This window comes from Alosa pseudoharengus, unplaced genomic scaffold, assembly GCF_046254945.1.
Source record: "Alosa pseudoharengus isolate Yale_2024_CS ecotype anadromous, Long Island Sound unplaced genomic scaffold, YU_APseudo_1.1 YU_APseudo_1.1_scf_23, whole genome shotgun sequence".
In the NCBI taxonomy this organism is placed as follows: Eukaryota; Metazoa; Chordata; class Actinopteri; order Clupeiformes; family Clupeidae; genus Alosa; species Alosa pseudoharengus.
This window is the reverse complement of record NW_027468685.1, coordinates 8,255,550-8,274,535: the sequence shown is the minus strand read 5'-3', so window position 1 is coordinate 8,274,535 and position 18,986 is coordinate 8,255,550. Positions and strand designations below refer to the sequence as shown.

At 43.1% G+C, this 18,986-nt stretch overlaps 3 protein-coding genes across 3 annotated transcripts in view; 1 reads left to right on the top strand and 2 right to left on the bottom strand.

Annotated features, from left to right (window-relative positions):
* Positions 1 to 5,105, bottom strand: part of snx27a (sorting nexin 27a) — a 42,453-nt gene extending 37,348 nt beyond the window's left edge. Inside the window, exon 1 of the mRNA XM_076301253.1 lies at positions 4,752 to 5,105. Within this exon, the coding sequence (XP_076157368.1) occupies positions 4,752 to 5,071 (320 nt within the window). The 5' untranslated portion in view covers positions 5,072 to 5,105. The remainder of the gene's footprint in view (positions 1 to 4,751) is intronic.
* A 4,178-nt stretch (positions 5,106 to 9,283) lies between these two features.
* Positions 9,284 to 11,581, bottom strand: s100a10a (S100 calcium binding protein A10a). Its single transcript, XM_076301252.1, has 3 exons — positions 11,458 to 11,581; positions 9,949 to 10,111; positions 9,284 to 9,573 (listed from the first exon to the last, which is right to left on the bottom strand). The coding sequence occupies exons 2-3, from the start codon at positions 10,087 to 10,089 to the stop codon at positions 9,409 to 9,411; spliced, it is 306 nt and encodes a 101-aa protein (XP_076157367.1). The 5' UTR covers positions 10,090 to 10,111; positions 11,458 to 11,581; the 3' UTR covers positions 9,284 to 9,408.
* Positions 11,582 to 11,813: 232 nt separating this feature from the next.
* The window catches only part of trim46b (tripartite motif containing 46b), a 26,127-nt gene continuing 18,954 nt past the window's right edge, over positions 11,814 to 18,986 (top strand). The window contains exons 1-2 of the mRNA XM_076301666.1: positions 11,814 to 11,838; positions 13,033 to 13,139. Coding sequence (XP_076157781.1) covers positions 11,814 to 11,838; positions 13,033 to 13,139 — 132 coding nt within the window. The remainder of the gene's footprint in view (positions 11,839 to 13,032; positions 13,140 to 18,986) is intronic.

The following is an 18,986-nucleotide window of genomic DNA, read 5'->3' as shown; positions in this document are numbered from 1 at the left end:
GAAAGCTGTCTCAGCCCCCTCTAGATATTTAATGGTTTATAGTTTGCCACTGTTAAAACATCTCCCTTACGAAAAAATCCTACATTGCAGGCCTACTGTGTATCAAAACTGCAATTTTTTGCTATAGTGTTAGAGAGTGTAACATCCTCGTCTGCTCCTCAGAACATCAGTACAAATGTTCAACAACGGGGGAAAGCATTAGCCCTTCTGGCTAAATTTAGTTATTTAGAGCTGAGTAAATATTCAAGTTGGCAAGTAGATTTCAGATAGAAAATAAGGATTGCCTATTGAATGGCGGGTGAATTTCGCCACTTCATTTGTCAGTGACTGGTAGATATTCACGTTTCAAAAAGTAAATTTTTACTCCTGCTTAGTGTTTACTAATGATAGCTTGCTAGCCAGCTAGCGATAGGATAGGTAAACAACACTAATAGCTGGCCTTTATGGAGTCGGTCGGACAGGCTTATATTTCAGTTTACAAACATGAATTCTTACCCTTTACCTTTCGTTTGAATAAGCCAAACAGTTTCTTTGCTGGCCATGTCACGTCTGCTTTCTCAACGTACTGCAACCTATGACGCTGAACCACCCAGTGAGTTGACAGCAGTAACGTTAGTTAAGAGCACAGATCCACTGATCAGACCAGACCGCGAAGCGACCCTCTGCCGCTCTCCACCCACTCCCCAGCCCAGACCCGCCCCGCCCCGCCCGTCCTGCTTCTCCTTGTCAGAGTTTAGTGTTCGGGATTCCTTGTTCTAACAGGCTACGAGGGATAGAACGCACAATGAAATAAAAAAGTTAAATAACAATTTTGGCTACCCGGGCTGAGCTCAATTTACCCCGGGCTGAAGGCCCGGTAAAATCGGCTGGCGACGCCCCTGGTCATGGTGCAAAGGACCCTAGGGTGAAATTACTCCGAACCATCGCTTTAAGTGTGTGTGTGTGTGTGTGTGTGTGTTGTGAGGAGGGGGCGAGAGAGTAGAGTGGAGAGTGTACCTGAGGGCATAACTAACCAAGATTAGAAACAAATAGCTCAGCACACACAGCGTCTCAGGACCATAGAGTCACTGCAGAGAAGAGTCGTTTCCTGCGGCGGAATGCGAACTGTCGGGGGGAGTTGGAGGGGTTAAAAACTTCTGGCTGTGCCGACTCTCCCATGGGCGGGGGATGGTGTGTGTGCGTGTGCGTGCGTGTGTGTGTGTGTAGGATGTTCACTTTGTTTAGAACTCGAGCTGGAGTGGACTCTTCCTGGAGCGAGGTAGCCCGGCCTCTCCTTAGCCTGGTCTCCCGAGACCGCCCAGCCCGCGCTCACAAACACACACTTTTTCATTTTTCTACTCTGTCGAATAGACAGCAAAAATAGCACAGGAGTCAAGCCACTCTTTCCAGTGCCTCACTGTGAGAGCCACTTTCCAGCCATCAAAACACAGTTGGAACATACCAAAAAAGTGTGTGTGTGTGTGTGTGTGTGTGTGTGTGTGTCTTTGTAAACACTCCAGAGGTTAAATGGGCACAGAACGAGGGAAGATTTAGGGGAGTGAAGAGGGTCCGGTGACATGAACCGGTTGCAGCAGCGTGATTTACACCCTGTATGTCACAGCAATATCTTCAGGCTGAGAGAGAGAGAGAGAGGGAGGAAGAGAGAGAGAGAGATAAAGAGGAAGAGAGAGAGGCTTATGTAAGAGACAGTCAGCCTAGCAGCCCCCGTCTGTCTGGGTTCCGTCGGCCCTCCGCCCCAAACACAGACAGCGGCAGACAGTAGCGCGAGCTGGGTCATGAATAAAAAGGAGCCAAGTGCTGTTAACACAACACGACAAGAGCTGTTCAGACTAGAGAAACAGCAACACTACATGGGATAGCCTGATGGCTCTGATACTGGCGCAGGGAAAACTAGCTCTACTGATTTTACCCTCACACCCTCAAACACACACACAGTCAAGTTTAAATGGTCATTAATATTCTGACTATTGGCCTTATTCAGAATATGACAATATTGCGATTATGGGGTTGACATGAGTTGTTGATGGAATATTCCAGTCATATTCTTGACAGACAGATCCACTGGTAGCGCTGGTGGAACTGCAGTCTATCTGGAGAAGGGAATAGCTGAGGATAAAGAGACAGTCACACAGGTTCTGCCCACTCGATGGTGTTTTATGCCCCCAACGTCGTCTTCCAGGCAGCGCTGCCACTGTCGACTTAACCCTAACCTCAACCCATGCCTAACCATAGCGCCTTCCAGGCAGCACTGCCTTGAAGACAACGTTGGGGGCATAAAACACCAAGAAACGTTCTGCCCTGATGAAGGCCATTTTGGCTGCAAATATGATGGAAGATTTTATCTGTTCTATTATGAACTCGCCTACTAATAAAGCTTCTTTTTTTATATGAAGGAGTGCCTTGGTTCAGTCCTTTTATTATGAACTCGCCTACCAATAAAGCTTTGTGTATGAATAAGAGTGCCTTGGTTCAGTCCTTTAGAAGCAGAGCTATAACTGTACTGTGCTGTGAGTCGGAGGTATACACAGGAGCACTCCAGAGAAGCAGGTGCAGTGCAACCTAGTGCTTGTTTTTTTTTGTTGTTTTTTTAAACCGAAGTATATTTTTAGGGCTTTTTGCTCTCATGCAGATACAACTGAGATGGACAGGGCACAGATACAGAGTGAGAGAGATACAGGGGTGGGGTCGGAATCGAACACTAGGTCGCTGTAGGCACTTTGACCGGTTTGTGGTTAGGATGCTGCCGTCTATGCCACACACACACACACACACAGCTACCCCGCAGTGCTTGTTTTTACTGCCTGATGGGTGAAAGCGTGAGCCGCTGTTGACAGGGGGGACCCCAAAGGAGATGCTAAGTATACACAAATGTACACATGGCTAGGGACTCTGAAAAGTTCATGGAATAACTCAGGAGATTAACAGGGATTTGCCTTTAGCAACACGTAGGCATATGCAAACACCCAGCATCTTGAGAGAAAGAGAGGGTGGGGGGGGCTTGGCAATGATGACGCAGAGATGTCGATGATGAGACATGTTCATTCGTGTGGTGTGTGTGGGACCGGGTCACCTGACGGACCCTCCAACAGCGTGAATCAGAGCAGCTGGTCGTCTCAGTTGGTCACACACACACACACACACACACACACACACACACACATCCCCACACCATGGCACCGTGCTGGTACAAGCTGTGGTTTAATGGTGGGTCTCTTACGGCCTATAATTTTCGACCGTTTGAACCTGGAAGCGTATAAATGAAGAGCATCCCCTTCAAAGGGACTTTGTGTGGTTAAGTTGGTGCTTTTCTTCAGCATAATGAGGAGTAAAGTGCATCCCCTTTTCTGGGAGTCTTTGTACCTCTTCCCAGCATGACACTGCACACATACACGTACACCATCGATTTGCATCGAATATCTTATCCTACAAAATGATTAACCTCGTCTAATGGTGATTATGCAAACAAGCTGACACTTGTTGCATAGTGTTGCATAGTGTGACAGTGTGCTACAGTCTTAGGATGTGAATAGATCTCAATCATCCAATGAACTCGTCTTAACCTGATGTGTTGACTAATTGCGGTAAAATTAGGATGTGTGTGTGTGTCTACGTCATTGCTTTTGCAGTTGGCTCCGCGGGAGAGCAGTTCCTTCGGGTGAAAAGCGGACTCGAAGCGTGTGTGCAAAAAAAGGGGGGTGGGGGTTGGAGTATGTGAGTAGCATTTAATATCCTAGCTCGGTAAGTGGTTGGGTTGGCTGACATTGACGGTGGACGGACGTTTTCACATAACACAATACTTGACGCAATCAGGTGCCGTTTGAAAACCATGAGCTCGATAGAAGCTTTCGTTGGATCTCGAAATACACAGTGGTTGTAAAAGCGTGTGTTTACCGAAAGAATCCAATTCATTTCATGAATTAGCATATGAGAAACAGACAGCGGCTGCAGCTGGGATGCATCACAGACCATGTTAATGTTATTCCCGTAGCACAACCTAACGTTAGCTACCAGAACAGCATAGCATAGACCAGTGCTTTATTTCTAGGCACATTCCGCCACACGTTCAATACACCAAAAACTACCCACCACTAATCCACTGACACTGGGTGATTTGCCAACGAGCTTAAGTTAGCTACTTAATACGTAACGTTGGCTAGAATTAGAAGCTAAGTATGGCGTTAGGTTCAGGATAACTGAATGACCACTAACGTTAAGGCTTGCTAGCCACCATAGCAAATGCACGTCCCATAAACATGCTTACCCATAACAGCACTTTAATAGGGAAAAAACGTAAATGGTCAATGACAACAGCTAGGTTGTGTCAAATGTATAACATCATACTGTAAATTGAACTAATCAGCAAGATTTTTTTCCACTGGTTAGCTATAGCTAGTTAGGGTCTGCAAATAGTGGGGAATGGTAACGTTAGTATGCATGTGTCAAAATGTTTTGATGGTCAAGCCGGGGCGAAAACAAACAAATATCATTCCTTGGGGTTGTACATAAACCTTTGGCTTGAACGTGTTAACCCGTTAGTAACTTGGTTATATTAGCGTTATGGCTAGGTAGGTGCTGCATTGATTTGTTTTGACTTAGCTAGCGATAATGTTAGATAACAGGTTAGCCAACCAATGGTATGGCTAGTAGTAGTCAGCTACTTGTCTTGCTAGCCAGCTAGCAGTAGCTCGTGTTAACGTTAATCGTTTAAAACTTTTTAGACGTAGACGTAATTGACAAGTAAACAGACTTACACTTCCAATATTCTGTCACCCTTCAATATGCCAGCTCGGTCTGCAGCCCCTCCAGGTAACACGGCGCTGACATGTTGCAGTGGAGCATACAGTTCCCCGTTGATACTTCGCAGTTGTCCACCTTCACTTACTTGCCCACGAACGTTGAACCCATAGCCCGATTCCGATTTTACAATCCGTACCATTCGTGGGCCTGACGTCACCATTGTTATGTTCTGGCCTCTGGTACCACTCACCGAACCTACACCGGTTCCGTTTCGCGGCCCCGCGGGGTGCAGAGAAGAGGGTTCAGACCGTATCTCATCTTCTACGTCCGCCATCTTTAGTTCAAGTTCTGCCCCCCTCCTGTCGGTGCCTCGCACATTCAAAACAACTCAAGTACACTGGGCTGAGCGCTGGGAACACAGCGGCGCTGTCGGTGACCCGCCCAACCATCACAAGACCCCCTTTCGTTTTCCTTGAGGCCTTTTCGCAGTCACCGGAGCATTGCCCTTCGACTATCACAGGTGTAGCAGTATTAGGCCTACCTAATGTAGTCTAACTTTGTAAAGTAGGTAATTAGCCAAACCTATTTTTTGTATTAAGCACATACCAAGTATAAAGCCACATAATACACCTTACACGGTTGCCATCTTGGAAACCCCTCCAAACCTATTTTTATATCATGCTCTTTGGGAAACATTGAGTGTGTGTGAATCTAGTTCCAACAGTAGGCTAGCTTAGACTAGGTGTGAAGAGTGTGTTAATAGGAGATTTCTAAACGAGAGTTCTCTTTCTTCATTATCCTCGTCCAAGCAGAGCTATTTTCTCTCTGTTTTCATAAGTGCCCAGTGGAACAGTATGTAAATCAAGACGGTCAGCATTTAATATGCAAATGATGGCTGTTTGCCTAGGTCTTGCTTTCTGCTACTGGACAATTCATGAACTGTCACAAAGCCTTTCCAATGCAGACAGACAATGGCTGAATCTAATTTTGATAAAACTATCCAAAATTATGTGTTAGGTACCTTGTTGGCCTATATAGGCCTACAGCACAACCATTATGTAATCAAAACATGGCTAGCAAAAAACAAAGCAGGCAGAAAGAAAACTAGCAGAATACATCTATTGTAACATCTAGGAACACAATTTGTTACAAGTGTACTGTTACAAGTTAGTGAAGGTCTGATTAACGGTGTGTGAACTTGTCAGTTGCACTTTCCTGCCATCTTGTGGTAAGATAGAGAGCTGCATGTGTGGGGGAAAAATCATTTTGCTTTCAAGGCAATGTCTCAGCTTCTAGAGCTAATGTAGATGTTGATTGGAGAATGAACAGTTGACTCTTTATAATTCAGTTTGTTTAGCAGGTAATGGTTCAACATTAGACTTAAATAGGTGCAGTTGTACAAGGTTTAAACTAACCACCTGATGGCATGTAATAGGCTACTGTAGGCCTATCCACAGTGCATGCATAGAATGAAGGTAAGAATAATAAATAGATAATAGAAACAGAAGACACAAATGACTACACTACCAACAGAACTCCCACAAAGATATTCCCACTCAGCATTTAAGGAGGTTGAGTTACCCAAAATATCTGGTGAGATATCACAAGACTTCTGTCTCAAGTGTAGGCTATAAATTAATAACGTAGTGTCAACATGAAATATGACAGCTGTAAGATGTGTGAGACAAAAGCCCTGTCTCATGCATTTAAAATACTGTGTGTGTTTAAAAAGTGCAATGATTTCAACACTCTTTGTAGTTGCCTACACAGCATTCTGTCTGCATTGCTAAATCTAAAGCGACTTTTTACCACCTAAGCACACAGCTGTTTTTCTTGGAACAGTGCAGATTGTTATATTTTATATATATTTATTTAGCAGACACTTTTATCCAAAGTCACTTAGAAACATTCTGGCAGCAATGCCGAAGAGACCTTAGGTGGGAATTAATATACATCAATCAATACTACTAGACGATGAGAGATGAGGCAGATAAGACAACATCAGACAAGAGTTAATGAAGCAACTCACAATTCTGCTGCACTGCAAACACTGCTTATCTAATCAAATCTAACCAAGATTATTAATCTTATATCAAGATAAAAAAAATAGTTTGTATTGTTTTCAGTATAAAGAGCCTAGCGCTTTCTCGTGAAATCATTTGACTCAATTTAAGAAAAGTTTGACTTTTTTTTAAGACATCTCATCCTGAAAACAATCATTTTTTTCTGCCAGTGCGTTAAGCAAATTTGTCCTAAAAACAAGAAAATTTGTCTGCCAGTGTGTTAAGTAAATTTGTCTTGATAAGACTCCTTAAAATAAGTCAAAGTCAAAATTATCTTTCGAGAGCGCGCTAGGTAGTCTTTTCATACTAAAAGCTAGATTTCATTTTTTGCAGTGTGAAATGTTGTTGAAATTAGAGCTAAACAGCCAATCAAATGATACCAATCCCTTTCTTGTATCTGACATAAAGTGTTGATTGGCAAGGTTGGGTAGTAATGGATTACATGTAATCTGGTTTACGTAATCAGATTACAAAAATTGTTTGTCCACTATCATCACACTATCATTATCATCCAATTGCCTGTGTAGTTTCTTGACAAGAAAAAGGTTCAAATCAGCGTCAACATCGACCAATAAAAATGTGTTCAGTACTTGGCCAATATCACCACACTTTGAATTAAAGACAGTGGAAAATAAGTGGAAAACAAGGATGTTGTGTGCAAGTTGTGTAAAAAGTAATCCGAAAGTGATCAGATTATGTTACATGTTTTGGGTAATCCAATTGATTATGTTACTGATTACCATGTTACCATGAGTGCCATGTAATCAGTAGTCAGTAATGGATTACATTTCAAACTAATCTGACCCAACCCTGTTGATTGGCTAAGTCTGAGCCACTATGTTTCCCATTGACAGATCCAGGACCATTTATAGACACTAGTTAGAAGATAGTTCTCTGAATTTGACAAAAAGTGTATTGGATTACAGTCACAGACTGCACCTCTAAGCTACAGCTCCAAGCGTTAAGACAATGAACTGCTGTTTTTCTTTGGAATGTGAAGATGAGGCAACAGATGTGAGTTCTAGGCGTGACGTCAGAATGATGACTCTTAGGCACTTGACCCCTCTTGCCTGTAGGGGATTAAAAGGTCTCAGCTGATACAACAAATGTGATGTGCATGTGATGTTTTCAGTACCCATGAGGGTTTCATGACCGAGCCATTGCCTAGCCCTAGGGCCATGGCACATGGGGTAACAGAAGTGTGCCTTCAGTGGTGTGACAATGGAAGAGAACACACACACACACACACACACACACACACACACACACACACACACACACATGGCTTGAGAGTGTCAGTGTTGTGGATAATTGAAGAGCCTGACATGTGCTTTGTCCGTGACCTCATGACTTCTCAACCAACATGGGCGAAACAAAGAAGTCATGACAAATCAAAACAAAGAAATCATAATACCTTTAGCCTATTGTGTTGTGTATGGGAATTAGTGAGGGACAGTAAAAATATGACTTTATTTGAGAGGGGAATCCCTAACATAAAAATGCTTAGCGGGTGTGGTAATCATAGGCCTCCTTCTAGTTACTCAACTTCTCCAAGCCACTGCAGTGTAGCAACGGGTGTGTGTTTGCCTTGAAACCAATAACAGTCATTGGCCGTGGCATGCTGTAAGCCCAACCCAGGTTCACAGGGCAAATATGTAGAGATAGAGGACTGCAGAGATTTCAAGGGATGCCGGGGAAATGAGTGTATATCCTGTCCCTCCCTCCCTGACAACTCCCTGCTGTCTCACTGTAAATTGAGGTTTTGCTCCGAGGTTATAAACTGCACAATTCTACTAGTGTGGACTGCTTTGACTGGACTGGGCTGCTTATTAAAAATCACACTGAAGTATTGTTAAAGGAGAAATCCGACGAGCCAGGCAGCTACAGCGCTACAATCTGGGGGCATGAACATGGTGCCTCATGACAATGCCTCCATAGTAGCACTCGGGCTGCCAGGCAGCTTTAGCTGCTGGCTGCAACAACTTGAGCTAGGTGAAACTGATTGTTTTAGTTTTTTCATGACCAACAGTACTCTGTGACCTTGTGAAACGGATTTTTTTCTATGTGAAAAATTTTAAGTATTCATGGACAATGAATAAGAGTAACGAACATTACTCAGTGTCCACCTGGGCATACATGCTCTGGGAATGGCAATGCTATGACTGTTGGAGCAAGATGAGATGGGAGCATTATAGGCCTCTGTAGACTTAACACTGCAACTCTATTCTTATGGAGTGCATGCTAATTACAACACCGCTATTTCCTATTCCTATATTCCGAGATATAGGAATTCCGAGAATTCCTATACACACGGTCTGCACTTTGTCTCTCTCTGTCTTTCTGTCACACACACACACACACACCCTCTCTTTCTCCCTCTCTTCTCTCTCTCACACTCACACATACACACACACACACACACACATGCACACACAAACACACACACACACAGGCACCTTAGTAAAGACACTGTTTCTCAAAAGTCTGTAAACAACAAGGACATTTTATTAGACAGCATAATTACAAAAAAACAGACAATTTTCTTCATCCCTATATTCTCTCAGCTTCCATTCTTTCCTCATCTTCCTCTTCCTCCTCTTTGATTCCTTCACTTTCTGGCCCCCGTTTTCTTGAGATGCATCTGATAGCACTGTTCACAGGCGATGGACAGGCCAACCACCAGAGACACAAACTCCTCAAAGCTCACTTGGCCGTCGCCGTTAGCGTCCAGATCCTTCATGATCTTGTCCACTGTGGCAGGGTCTTTCTGAGACTGAGAAAAAGAGAATAAAAATGACATTGCGATCTCCTGCACTTGCACCATCATCACCACCACCACCACAACCACAACCACCATCCTTATCACCACCACCATCTTCTCAACGGCCTTTATGTGTCTTTCAGACACTTTTTCACATCCTTCCCTCTTTGTGTGAGACCATAACTTAAAAAAGATACAGATTAGCACACTACTCCTTAACACTCCAGTGAATGTAAGATGCGGAGAGGTCACATCTAAGCTGTGATCCAGCCAAGGAGGGGGCCGTTTAGGACTGACACAGATATGGGCTGACAATGCATCCAGAGTGTGACTCGAGTGACAAGAATAGCAGACAGCCAGATGAAAAGAAAAAAAAGGAGAGCACACCTTGAGGAAGCCAGATAGCTCGTTCTCCATGAGGTCTTTGAGCTCCCTGCGGCTCAGCGAGTTGTTGTCGCCCTCCTTGGAAGCGTATTTGTGGAACACCATGATCATGGACTCCATCGCTTTCTCCAGGTCAGACGGCATGGCTGCAGTTTAAAGCTAAACACTGAAGAGAGAAAAGAAGAGAGATTTAATTATGGTGATACCATTTCTCCATTTAATAATAAATATGTAATAATCAATATTATAATCAAACAATTAAAAAAAACACACAATCAATACTAAACTAAAAGGGGACATTTGTTATAGTATGTTCACTATATTTGGTCTGCATGATCCGTTGGATTATGACCTCATATTTCATTACTGATGTATGTTATTGTTTTATTTCCTCCATTGTAGTCAAAAGAAGGTACTGAGTAAAGCAAGCGTTTGTGCTACGTGACAGAAGTCAATTTAAGTGATTCAGAGCAAAAAACAACCACGTGATTACTGAATGAATAATGCCCAGAATATATCCTTCTTCACAAAATTACGTCAAACGCCTCACACAATACCACAAATCCACAAATCAACATCCACTCACTGCAAGACGCAGAGATGGGATTAAGGGACACTTGGAAAACACACACAAAAGAGTGTGTCAGTGGCAAACCAGGAGGGGAGTCTGAGACAACTTCATCACTTTTATTAGGAAAGACTGCAATAGTTATGAAGGAATGTTAGCAATCAGCTCTGATTTACAGAGAGAGAGAGAGAGAGAGTAACACATGAAGATAAGAAGAGCAAAGATGACAAGTTTACACATTCCCTAGAGAGTGCCTGAGACATTGCACCACTGCAATCATGTGCACACAGGCCCAGGATCATTCCCATGAGCCACACCCTTTGGCTAACTCTACAGTAGAACTTTGCTGAGCCACATGCTGGGATGTGTTGGGATTTCTCAACTAGGCTACTGCACACACAGAGGCACGGGGGGCTGGGTGGACATACGGAGAGAATGAGTCAGACCAGGAGGGGTGGCAAAAGCAGAATGAGGAAACGAGGGGAACAGGCAAAAAAAGAGCAGTTGCTAAGAAAACTTTTTTTTTTTTTTTAAAGGTGTTTGTATCAATGCAAAAGCCAGGGACAGATCATGAACATGATTTGGCTGACCAATGAGTTACAATGTGACGGAGAGAGAAAATACAGTAGAGCATTTATGTAGCTTGGCCTAGACGATGCAAATTGTCAAAACCACACAAACGGTGTGAAGTGCGTGAGCTTGCCCTTCGTAAGAGTCGTGCTGCCTAAACACGTGTTAAGACTCGAACCTCTTCCTAATCCACATTCCAAATGTGATAATGACAGCATGTTTCCAACAGAGCTGTCGTTTTTTTTTTGTCGTTTTGAGACGTGGCAAGTATCCCACAATGTGTTGTACAGACAGAAACAAAAGCGCATAGATCTATTAAACAGTAGGATATCATTAAGCCGCAGACAGATAGTCAGTATTCACTGAAGTCTTACCGGTCCGGAGGCAGAAAGCAGTGGTGGAGAAGAGGTTCCTGAAATGGGAAGCTGGAGTTGAGAAATGTTCACCCACCGATTTATATCAGCAGGCGCCGCCCCAGTGGCTGGTGCGTCAACGGTGATGTGTAAAAAGTATGAGTGTGGGTGTGTGTATGCGCGAGTACGAGTGTCTATAGACTGTGTGCGTGTGGGTAGCCTACTGATGTGTTATCTCTCTGCAACTTAAGCAATAATGTCTGTCAGTCGTCCAGAATAGTAAAATGGATCAGAAATGATAAGTCAAAGAACTTTACTCGCTTAACTCACTTAAGACGGCAGACAACAGTTGTAGGTACTATAGGAGCTGAAGCGTCATGAAACGTATGGGCTATGTTGGCAGTAAGTCGTTTGTCTAAAATAGCCTACTTATTAAGGGACCTATACAAATGATAGTAAATCAGTAGCCAAACCGATAAGATGTGGGAGTGGACGGTCTCTCATAACATTTTAAGCGACTTTTGGTCGGGATTAGGACCACTGCGAGGGGATTTTATTATGTTTGCATCATTGTGTATGTGCTGATGAGTGTGCGTGTGTGTATGAGTGGGAGAGAGAGAGAGAGTTGTTGCCATGGAAATTTATAAACAGTGATAAAACACTGGTATAAAGCAGAGCTAATTAGTTTGTGTGAAAATTACTAATTATCTTCATTGTTTTAATGTTTTACATATTAATTCCACCTAGGTCTAACCCTTCAGCAAAACGTTTAACAAAGTCAAGCGTTTTAACGTCCCCCTCCACAAGTTGCGCAGCTCCTTGGCAGAGTGCAATGGGTGGGGTGAGATGGAATGTAAATCTGATGAGGGAGTCTGTGGTGAGGGTCCTGGTCTGTACACTGGGTGATGACAGATAACACTGATGTTTGTTAAGAGAATCACAAACATTTGTATCACATACAAACATGTAGGTTGCCATAGCTGACAATGCACTCATGATTGATGATGACAGCCCTATCAGTTGCATGTAGACTCAGAACATCTCTTGTAGTTTGTTCGTTGCAGGCTATAAAAAATATATTTAGTTATTCGTTATTAATTAGGGGGAAATGAAATGATTATTCTATTTAATGTACAACACCTTATCTAATAATCTAGGTTTAATGATACCTAATACCTTGTTAAGGAGGTATGAAACTGTATCCGTGCAACCATTAACCCTGCTACATCTACAAAGGTCTAATGGGTTTCTATTCCCTAGTCAGTAACAAAGTAGGTAGGCCTATATGAATTGAAAGTAATTCCAGGAATTTCATATTATTGATTGCATTAAATGCACCTATTTGAAGTAGAGATTTGATAGCAAAACATTTGATATTAGGGATGCGTGTCATCTGTTGCCTGCTGAAACGATGTATTTATTCCATCACCATAGCCTACGTGAACAATCAAATCGCGCGTGGCTTAAGGCAGATCAGGTGGTAGGCTGCTCTCCTCCAACTCATTCGTGTCCACGGACCGGAATCCAGGCTGTTGGAGAAGCACCTTCCATTTGGATCTGCAGGCGTGTAGGCTACCCCATTTAAGCTTTAACTAGCATTTCAGCTGAACGACGGCGTTCTTATTAGGTTAAATGGTGGAGAGAATTCTGAAGACAGAAGTGCCAGATTAGTCAATGTAATGGACGCATTGGTTCGCATAAGTGTGAGTAGGATAGCCTATTTATGATAAAATATGTTGACACTGTTTTGTTTGAGATATATACCAATTTACCTATCCATTTAATTTGTGCGATTGTTCGTTTCAGTGACATGATATTTATGAAACATTCTGAATTAATTTGATAATGCCTTTATTTGGAACTCTATTCAGGTCCTCCGTTATATGTATGGCTGTTTTTCATAGCCATTTTCTTGCATCATTAGCATTAAGTAAATCACAAGAAACGTGACGTTTAGGATGATAATCTGTTGGGGTGTCACTTGCTCTGATGTAGGTTAGGCTACTCTAAAATATGACAGTCCTGTTTTGCATGCTGTAATGGGTTTGCTAGTGTCATTTTGTGAGTAGAAGAAAGCCATGTGGCATCTGCCAACACCTGTTTTGCCAGTCATTCCACAGCTCTCTACCACATAAGCATAAGCGTTTGAATTTTAAACAGCAACTTCATTTGTTTGGCCTAGGCATGGCTGCTGTCTATCTTTTGAGTGAATGCACTAAAGAACTACTTAGCTGACGCATTGGGCTAGCTGTCAGATTTAGGCTACAGAGCTGCAGGCCTTGTTGAATAGGCTACGAGGGTGTGGGACAAATCGGAATTAATATTTGGAATTATGAAATATGTACAACAACACATTTTCCTGGTGACAGGAAAGGCATTTTCTCGAAATAAAATATGTTGCCAATCCAAGCCGGTAGGCAGGAAGGCTGATTTCCTAATGGAGGAGCGGATGTGAGTTTAAAGGTGCTGATGTAAGGGGATGCTCGTTACCACGGCAACGGGATGCAGGCACGGGAGGCCTGGCGCTGCAGATGGGGGAGTACTGCTCTCCAGCGAGTCTGCGGTGCAGCAATATCCTACTAACCCAGATTAGCCCACGAAAGGAACAAAAGCCGAGCCCGCCATTGCTTTTTAAATTATAACTGAACAAGGCTTAATATAGGCCTACGAGGTAAAAACGGGGGCGAATTAAGGAGACGTCGTTGAGGTTGCAATAGCCATGTAGCCTTGTCTAAAACTGTGTTAAAGCCGATCTGAAATGGCGTGCGTAAGATTTTTTATTGGAAATATAAAACGTGGCCAGTCTCCTACATAGTCAAACCGGTCTCGGTTGCAGCATATCTCGTGCTTCGTGAAGAATACGCTCCGTTGGGAGCAGCGGTCCTTTTCGAGGGGAGGACAGCAGCATCTCTGTCATGGCGCCCATGTACCAGGTGAAGGTAAGACCGGCTCCGCTGTACAGTGTCGTTACCGGGTCCTATTTCTACTCTGCTCATCACAAACAGACCGATAACCATGCACACTAACAGGGTAATGCACATCCACAAACGTGCTGTGGAAAGAAACAAGAAGTGGTTTATCACAAGGATAAAAAAAATGCCAGATGACGCTATTGGCGAACTTGACATTGGAGAAAGACAGGCGCCGGATAGGGCAATGTCGAAAGTCCAGTATATACCATCAGCCAGATTGGTTTTGGATTTAAGTTACGATAAACCACGCGCATTTTCATGGAGGTGTTTTGTGTTTTGGTATTTATAAGCTAACTGTTGAACTTGTGGGTTTTATAGGTTAGCGTGTCGTCTGTCTGACCTGTTTGTTTATTTGGGCTTAGGTGTTAAAAACAAACCTTTGCTCTTTAAATCAGGCTGAATAGTTAGGCCTAAGCGATATGCGATGTGGAGAACGGGAACGGAGGAGATTACATTAATTCAATCAGTAAGGGAAGGTCTGAGTGGTTTTAACATTAATCTGATTTGTGTGTTAGAGTGAAAGGTTCTGGGACAGGGAGGTGGGATGTGTAAGATGTGTGCACCATGCATGTCATGGGATCGCAACTAAGCCTAATTAAATTACTAGTTAAATCTTTGATGGATTCTTTGAGAATGTTTATGAAATCAAGGTTGAATTGGACATTGAATATAACAGAATTCAGTGACATTGAATATAACAGAATTCAGTGATCTTTCATAAAGCTGAAGTAGGCTAATCAATATTTTTACAAAGCAAACGTGGGGTGAAAGGTTAGAAGAGATTGTATGTAAACAGTTGAATTGGATAATAACAAACTGTAATTCAGATGAAACCAACCAAGTTCTGTAAAGTTCAATACAGCTGCTTTCTGCTGAATGCAGAAGCAGTCATTGTTTTAACAGTCTAGCAGTCATTACATTTACATGTTCATTTAGCAGACCCTTTTATCCAAAACAATTTATGAAATGAGAAATAACATTCAAGCTACAGTACATTGCCAAGGAGACCTTAGGTAGCAATAATACTACTGCAATAAATACTACTACCAGAGGATGCGAGTGCAGAAGTTTAAGTAGCCTACTGGTCAATGTGTGCTCGAAGGAGCTAGCGGTTGAATGAAAAATGAGGTAGAAAGGAAAGAAGAAAGGAAGTGCATGGTAAGTGTATAGGATGTGCTTGGTAAGTGTATAGGATGTGCATGGTAAGTGCCTGGTAAGTGCATGTTAAGTGCATAGGAAGTGTCTGTTAAGTGCATGTTATGTGTGTTGGGTTGGTACATGTGTCATTATATACAGGCCTCTGAAGCTGCAACACTTCATGAATGGGAATATCGCTCTGTAACATCTCTCTCCTGCACGTATATATGTATTTATATATACTCATGACTGGGAATATCGCTCTATAATATCCCTCTCCTGCACGTATATATACTCATGACTGGGAATATAGCTTTGTAACATCCCTGTCCTGCACGTAGCAAGTCCAGCAGCAGAATGCTGACCAGCTCTCCCTGTAGTTGTTTGATGCACGTCGGTTTCAAGGACATTTGATGCAGCAGTGGCCCTCTCAGACTCAGATAGATAGTCTTGTCAATATCGGCTCTCACTGAGAGCAGGTAGCGCCCCCTGTCTTCTGCTGAAGGTATGGTGGGTCACTGCTCTTCTCTCTGCCCCTTTCCACACTGCAACCTATGACCAACAGACAGCACTGTTACCTACTTGAATGGGCTCAGACTGAGTTTTTGTTTCTAAGGTGTTGCCTTAGTTCTTCAGCTGTGTCCTAAGTGCTGGTGCTTCATTTTGGCATATTAGTCTTTGATAAAGCACAGTGCACGTGGGACTTTGAGGAATGGCAAATCTTGCTTGTGTGCAAATTTTCGTGAAGACATGTATATTGTCTGTATAATTTGCTTGATTATGTTGCAAAGTGAAGGTTTACTCTTGCTCTGTTAGATTTAGATAAAACACACCACATGTATGCATCTCATATTGGAATATTTCTAAGAAAATATGAACAGAAAATGCATATAGCAACCACACAGCCATGCAATGTTTCAGACTGAAGAGAATAAAAGCTCCTTGTGAGTTTTATCCTTATGCTGTATGTTTGACCTTCACTGGAGTACGGCCTCTGTTCTTTCCTCTTTCTGCATCCCATGGGCCATCGAGTATACTGTATATCCCCCCCTCTGATTTACTGAACATCCCTGACCTAAGCATTGCAAGCAAGGGTTTGTTTTGTAAAAACTGCTTTAGTCAATAGTTCAGTGCCCTACATCTCTCCCAGTGATTCCACAAAAGTTACACTCCATTCCTGTTTGCTACCTTTGGGAATAGAATGTTGCTGGATGTTTTGCTTTGACTGGTGCTCACTGCAGAGCTCAGCATAGCATAGCGCTACACCTTGTGCTTAGAATGTAGAGTTGAGATGAAGACGGTCAGTGTAGCCCTGGTGTGGTCTTCACCTCTGCCACATGCCTGCTCTGGGCTTCACAGGGACATTAAATCATTAATGCCAGGGTATATGCATTTTTAACTTGTGTGGTCACGGCAGCCAATGGCAGAGAGAGAGACCCAGCAGAGCACGTGGGCTGGCTGCTCAGGCCAGGTATGAGAACCTGACCTGTGTGTGGGTGCGTGTGCGTGCGTGTGTGTGTGTTAAAGTATGAGCATATGAAAGAATGAGTATTTGTGTGTGTGTGTGTGTGTGTGTGTGTGAGAGAGAGAAGGCGCTAATTTGTATCACAGGCAACGCGGAATGCAATGCATTAATACCAACACACACTAACTAATGCTATTTTCATGAGCTGGCCAATTTTTTTTGTAATTTAACACCTTGCAACACCACACTACACACAAGCACCGGAAGGTTAGTGCACAGATGAGGATGATCTCAGTACATTCATTAGTTTAAAGTGACACAGTTTCCATGAAACTCACAGACGTCAAACTGTCATTTAAAGTCAACCTCCGTCATGTTTCTCCAGATGTTTAGCAAAGCACTACAAATCCCATTGGGCCGTGCGGCGTGGGAATAAATGACCACCCTGTTCTCATCGCGTGTTTCCTGCAGCACGGTAGCCATATGTAGTGCGCATTTTGGATTCAAATTAGCGCTCAAAGACTGTTTTGGTGATAAGATGCATGATTTAGCACTCACTGGACCAACAGAGGGAACCTGTGTTCTTCCCGCCCCACTGTGCGTTCCTCTGTCTCCACCCACCGTCTTCTTCTAAGAACTGTTTTATTATTTATTAGAACTATCATGTCCTTTTTCATCTTCTAAATGCCTGTCCAATTAACACATCTTCACTCTGTGTCTATGTTTGTGAACTGGAACAGGAGTTGTCTTTTGGTCCCTTGTCGGTCCTGGAACACTTTATAGATTGAAGAACCGTCTGGAAAATGTTCCTGAAGGGAACTGTTCGGAGAGATGATGAGTCTTTGTAAACACGCTGCCGGATTGTTGGATGTGATAAGCTTTATTGGGCCCTTGGGAATAGACTGCGGTTCTCTCAAGCCCCTGTATCATGCAGGAATGGCTGACCAAGCGCATGGAAGCACTTACTAATCCCTGTCTCTTTCTGTCTCACACACAACCACACTCAAACACACACACACACACACACACACACACACACATACACACACACACACACACACACATACAGACCCCCCCCCCACACACACACCCACGCACACTTTAATTTATTTATCATCCAAGAAGCTTTACTGTGAGATGCACTCATGTGTGGATACCTCCAAGCGTGGCCCCTTACTAAAGCTACATCTCCCACTGAGTGCTGATTCATGTTTAAATCACAGTGTGGATTACATCATCATCACACCTGCCATTTGAGTCACTCACAGTAGAATTGTTCAGTTCTAGTTCTGTTGACTCACCCATATTATTGTAGGGTTCTGGCCCTACCTGCGGTCTGTCTGTGGGTAGGTTTGTACCTGCCTGTAGTGACATGTTAGTTCTAGGCAGTCATCAGGGGTGTGATGACTCAGTTTGATTTCTTAATAATCAGCAGTGGGTGCTTCCTGTCCGTATTGACATAACAGAACAGTCAGCCACATCCTGAATAACGCCTCCTCAACCATGAGGAGATGTAGAAAAAAAATACAAATATAATGACTCGGGCTACCAGAGTTATCAGGGTCATAATAATGCATGTAGCTAGAATCAGAATCAGCGTTGTGGTCGTATTCATATCGTCAAAGCATTCAAAGCACTCTTGGAGATAGAGTGGAGAACGGTTACACATAAAGAAATAATGGAGTTGTTACGAACGGTGACACATAAAGAAATAACGGAGTTGTTACGAACGGTTACACGTAAAGAAATAATGGAGTTGTTACGAACGGTTACACGTAAAGAAATAATAGGCCGCGGGAAGTGGGAGTGAAGGGCTGCTGGAGGGTGCATCAAATAACTTATGGGCCAATTCCACGCAAAACTGTCACATCCATAACGCCAACACAATGCCATGGTATTTAGTTGGCGTTATATGGATGTGACAGTTTTGTGTGGAATTGCCCTTATACAAATAGTGATATCGTGCCCTTTTTTGA

Coding starts and splice junctions, on each gene's coding strand:
- s100a10a (XM_076301252.1), bottom strand. CDS start 10,089: ATGCCGTCTGACCTGGAGAAAGCGATGGAGTCCATGATCATGGTGTTC. Junction 9,574..9,948: donor AGCTATCTGGCTTCCTCAAG/GTGTGCTCTCCT, acceptor TCTTTTTCTCAG/TCTCAGAAAGACCCTGCCAC.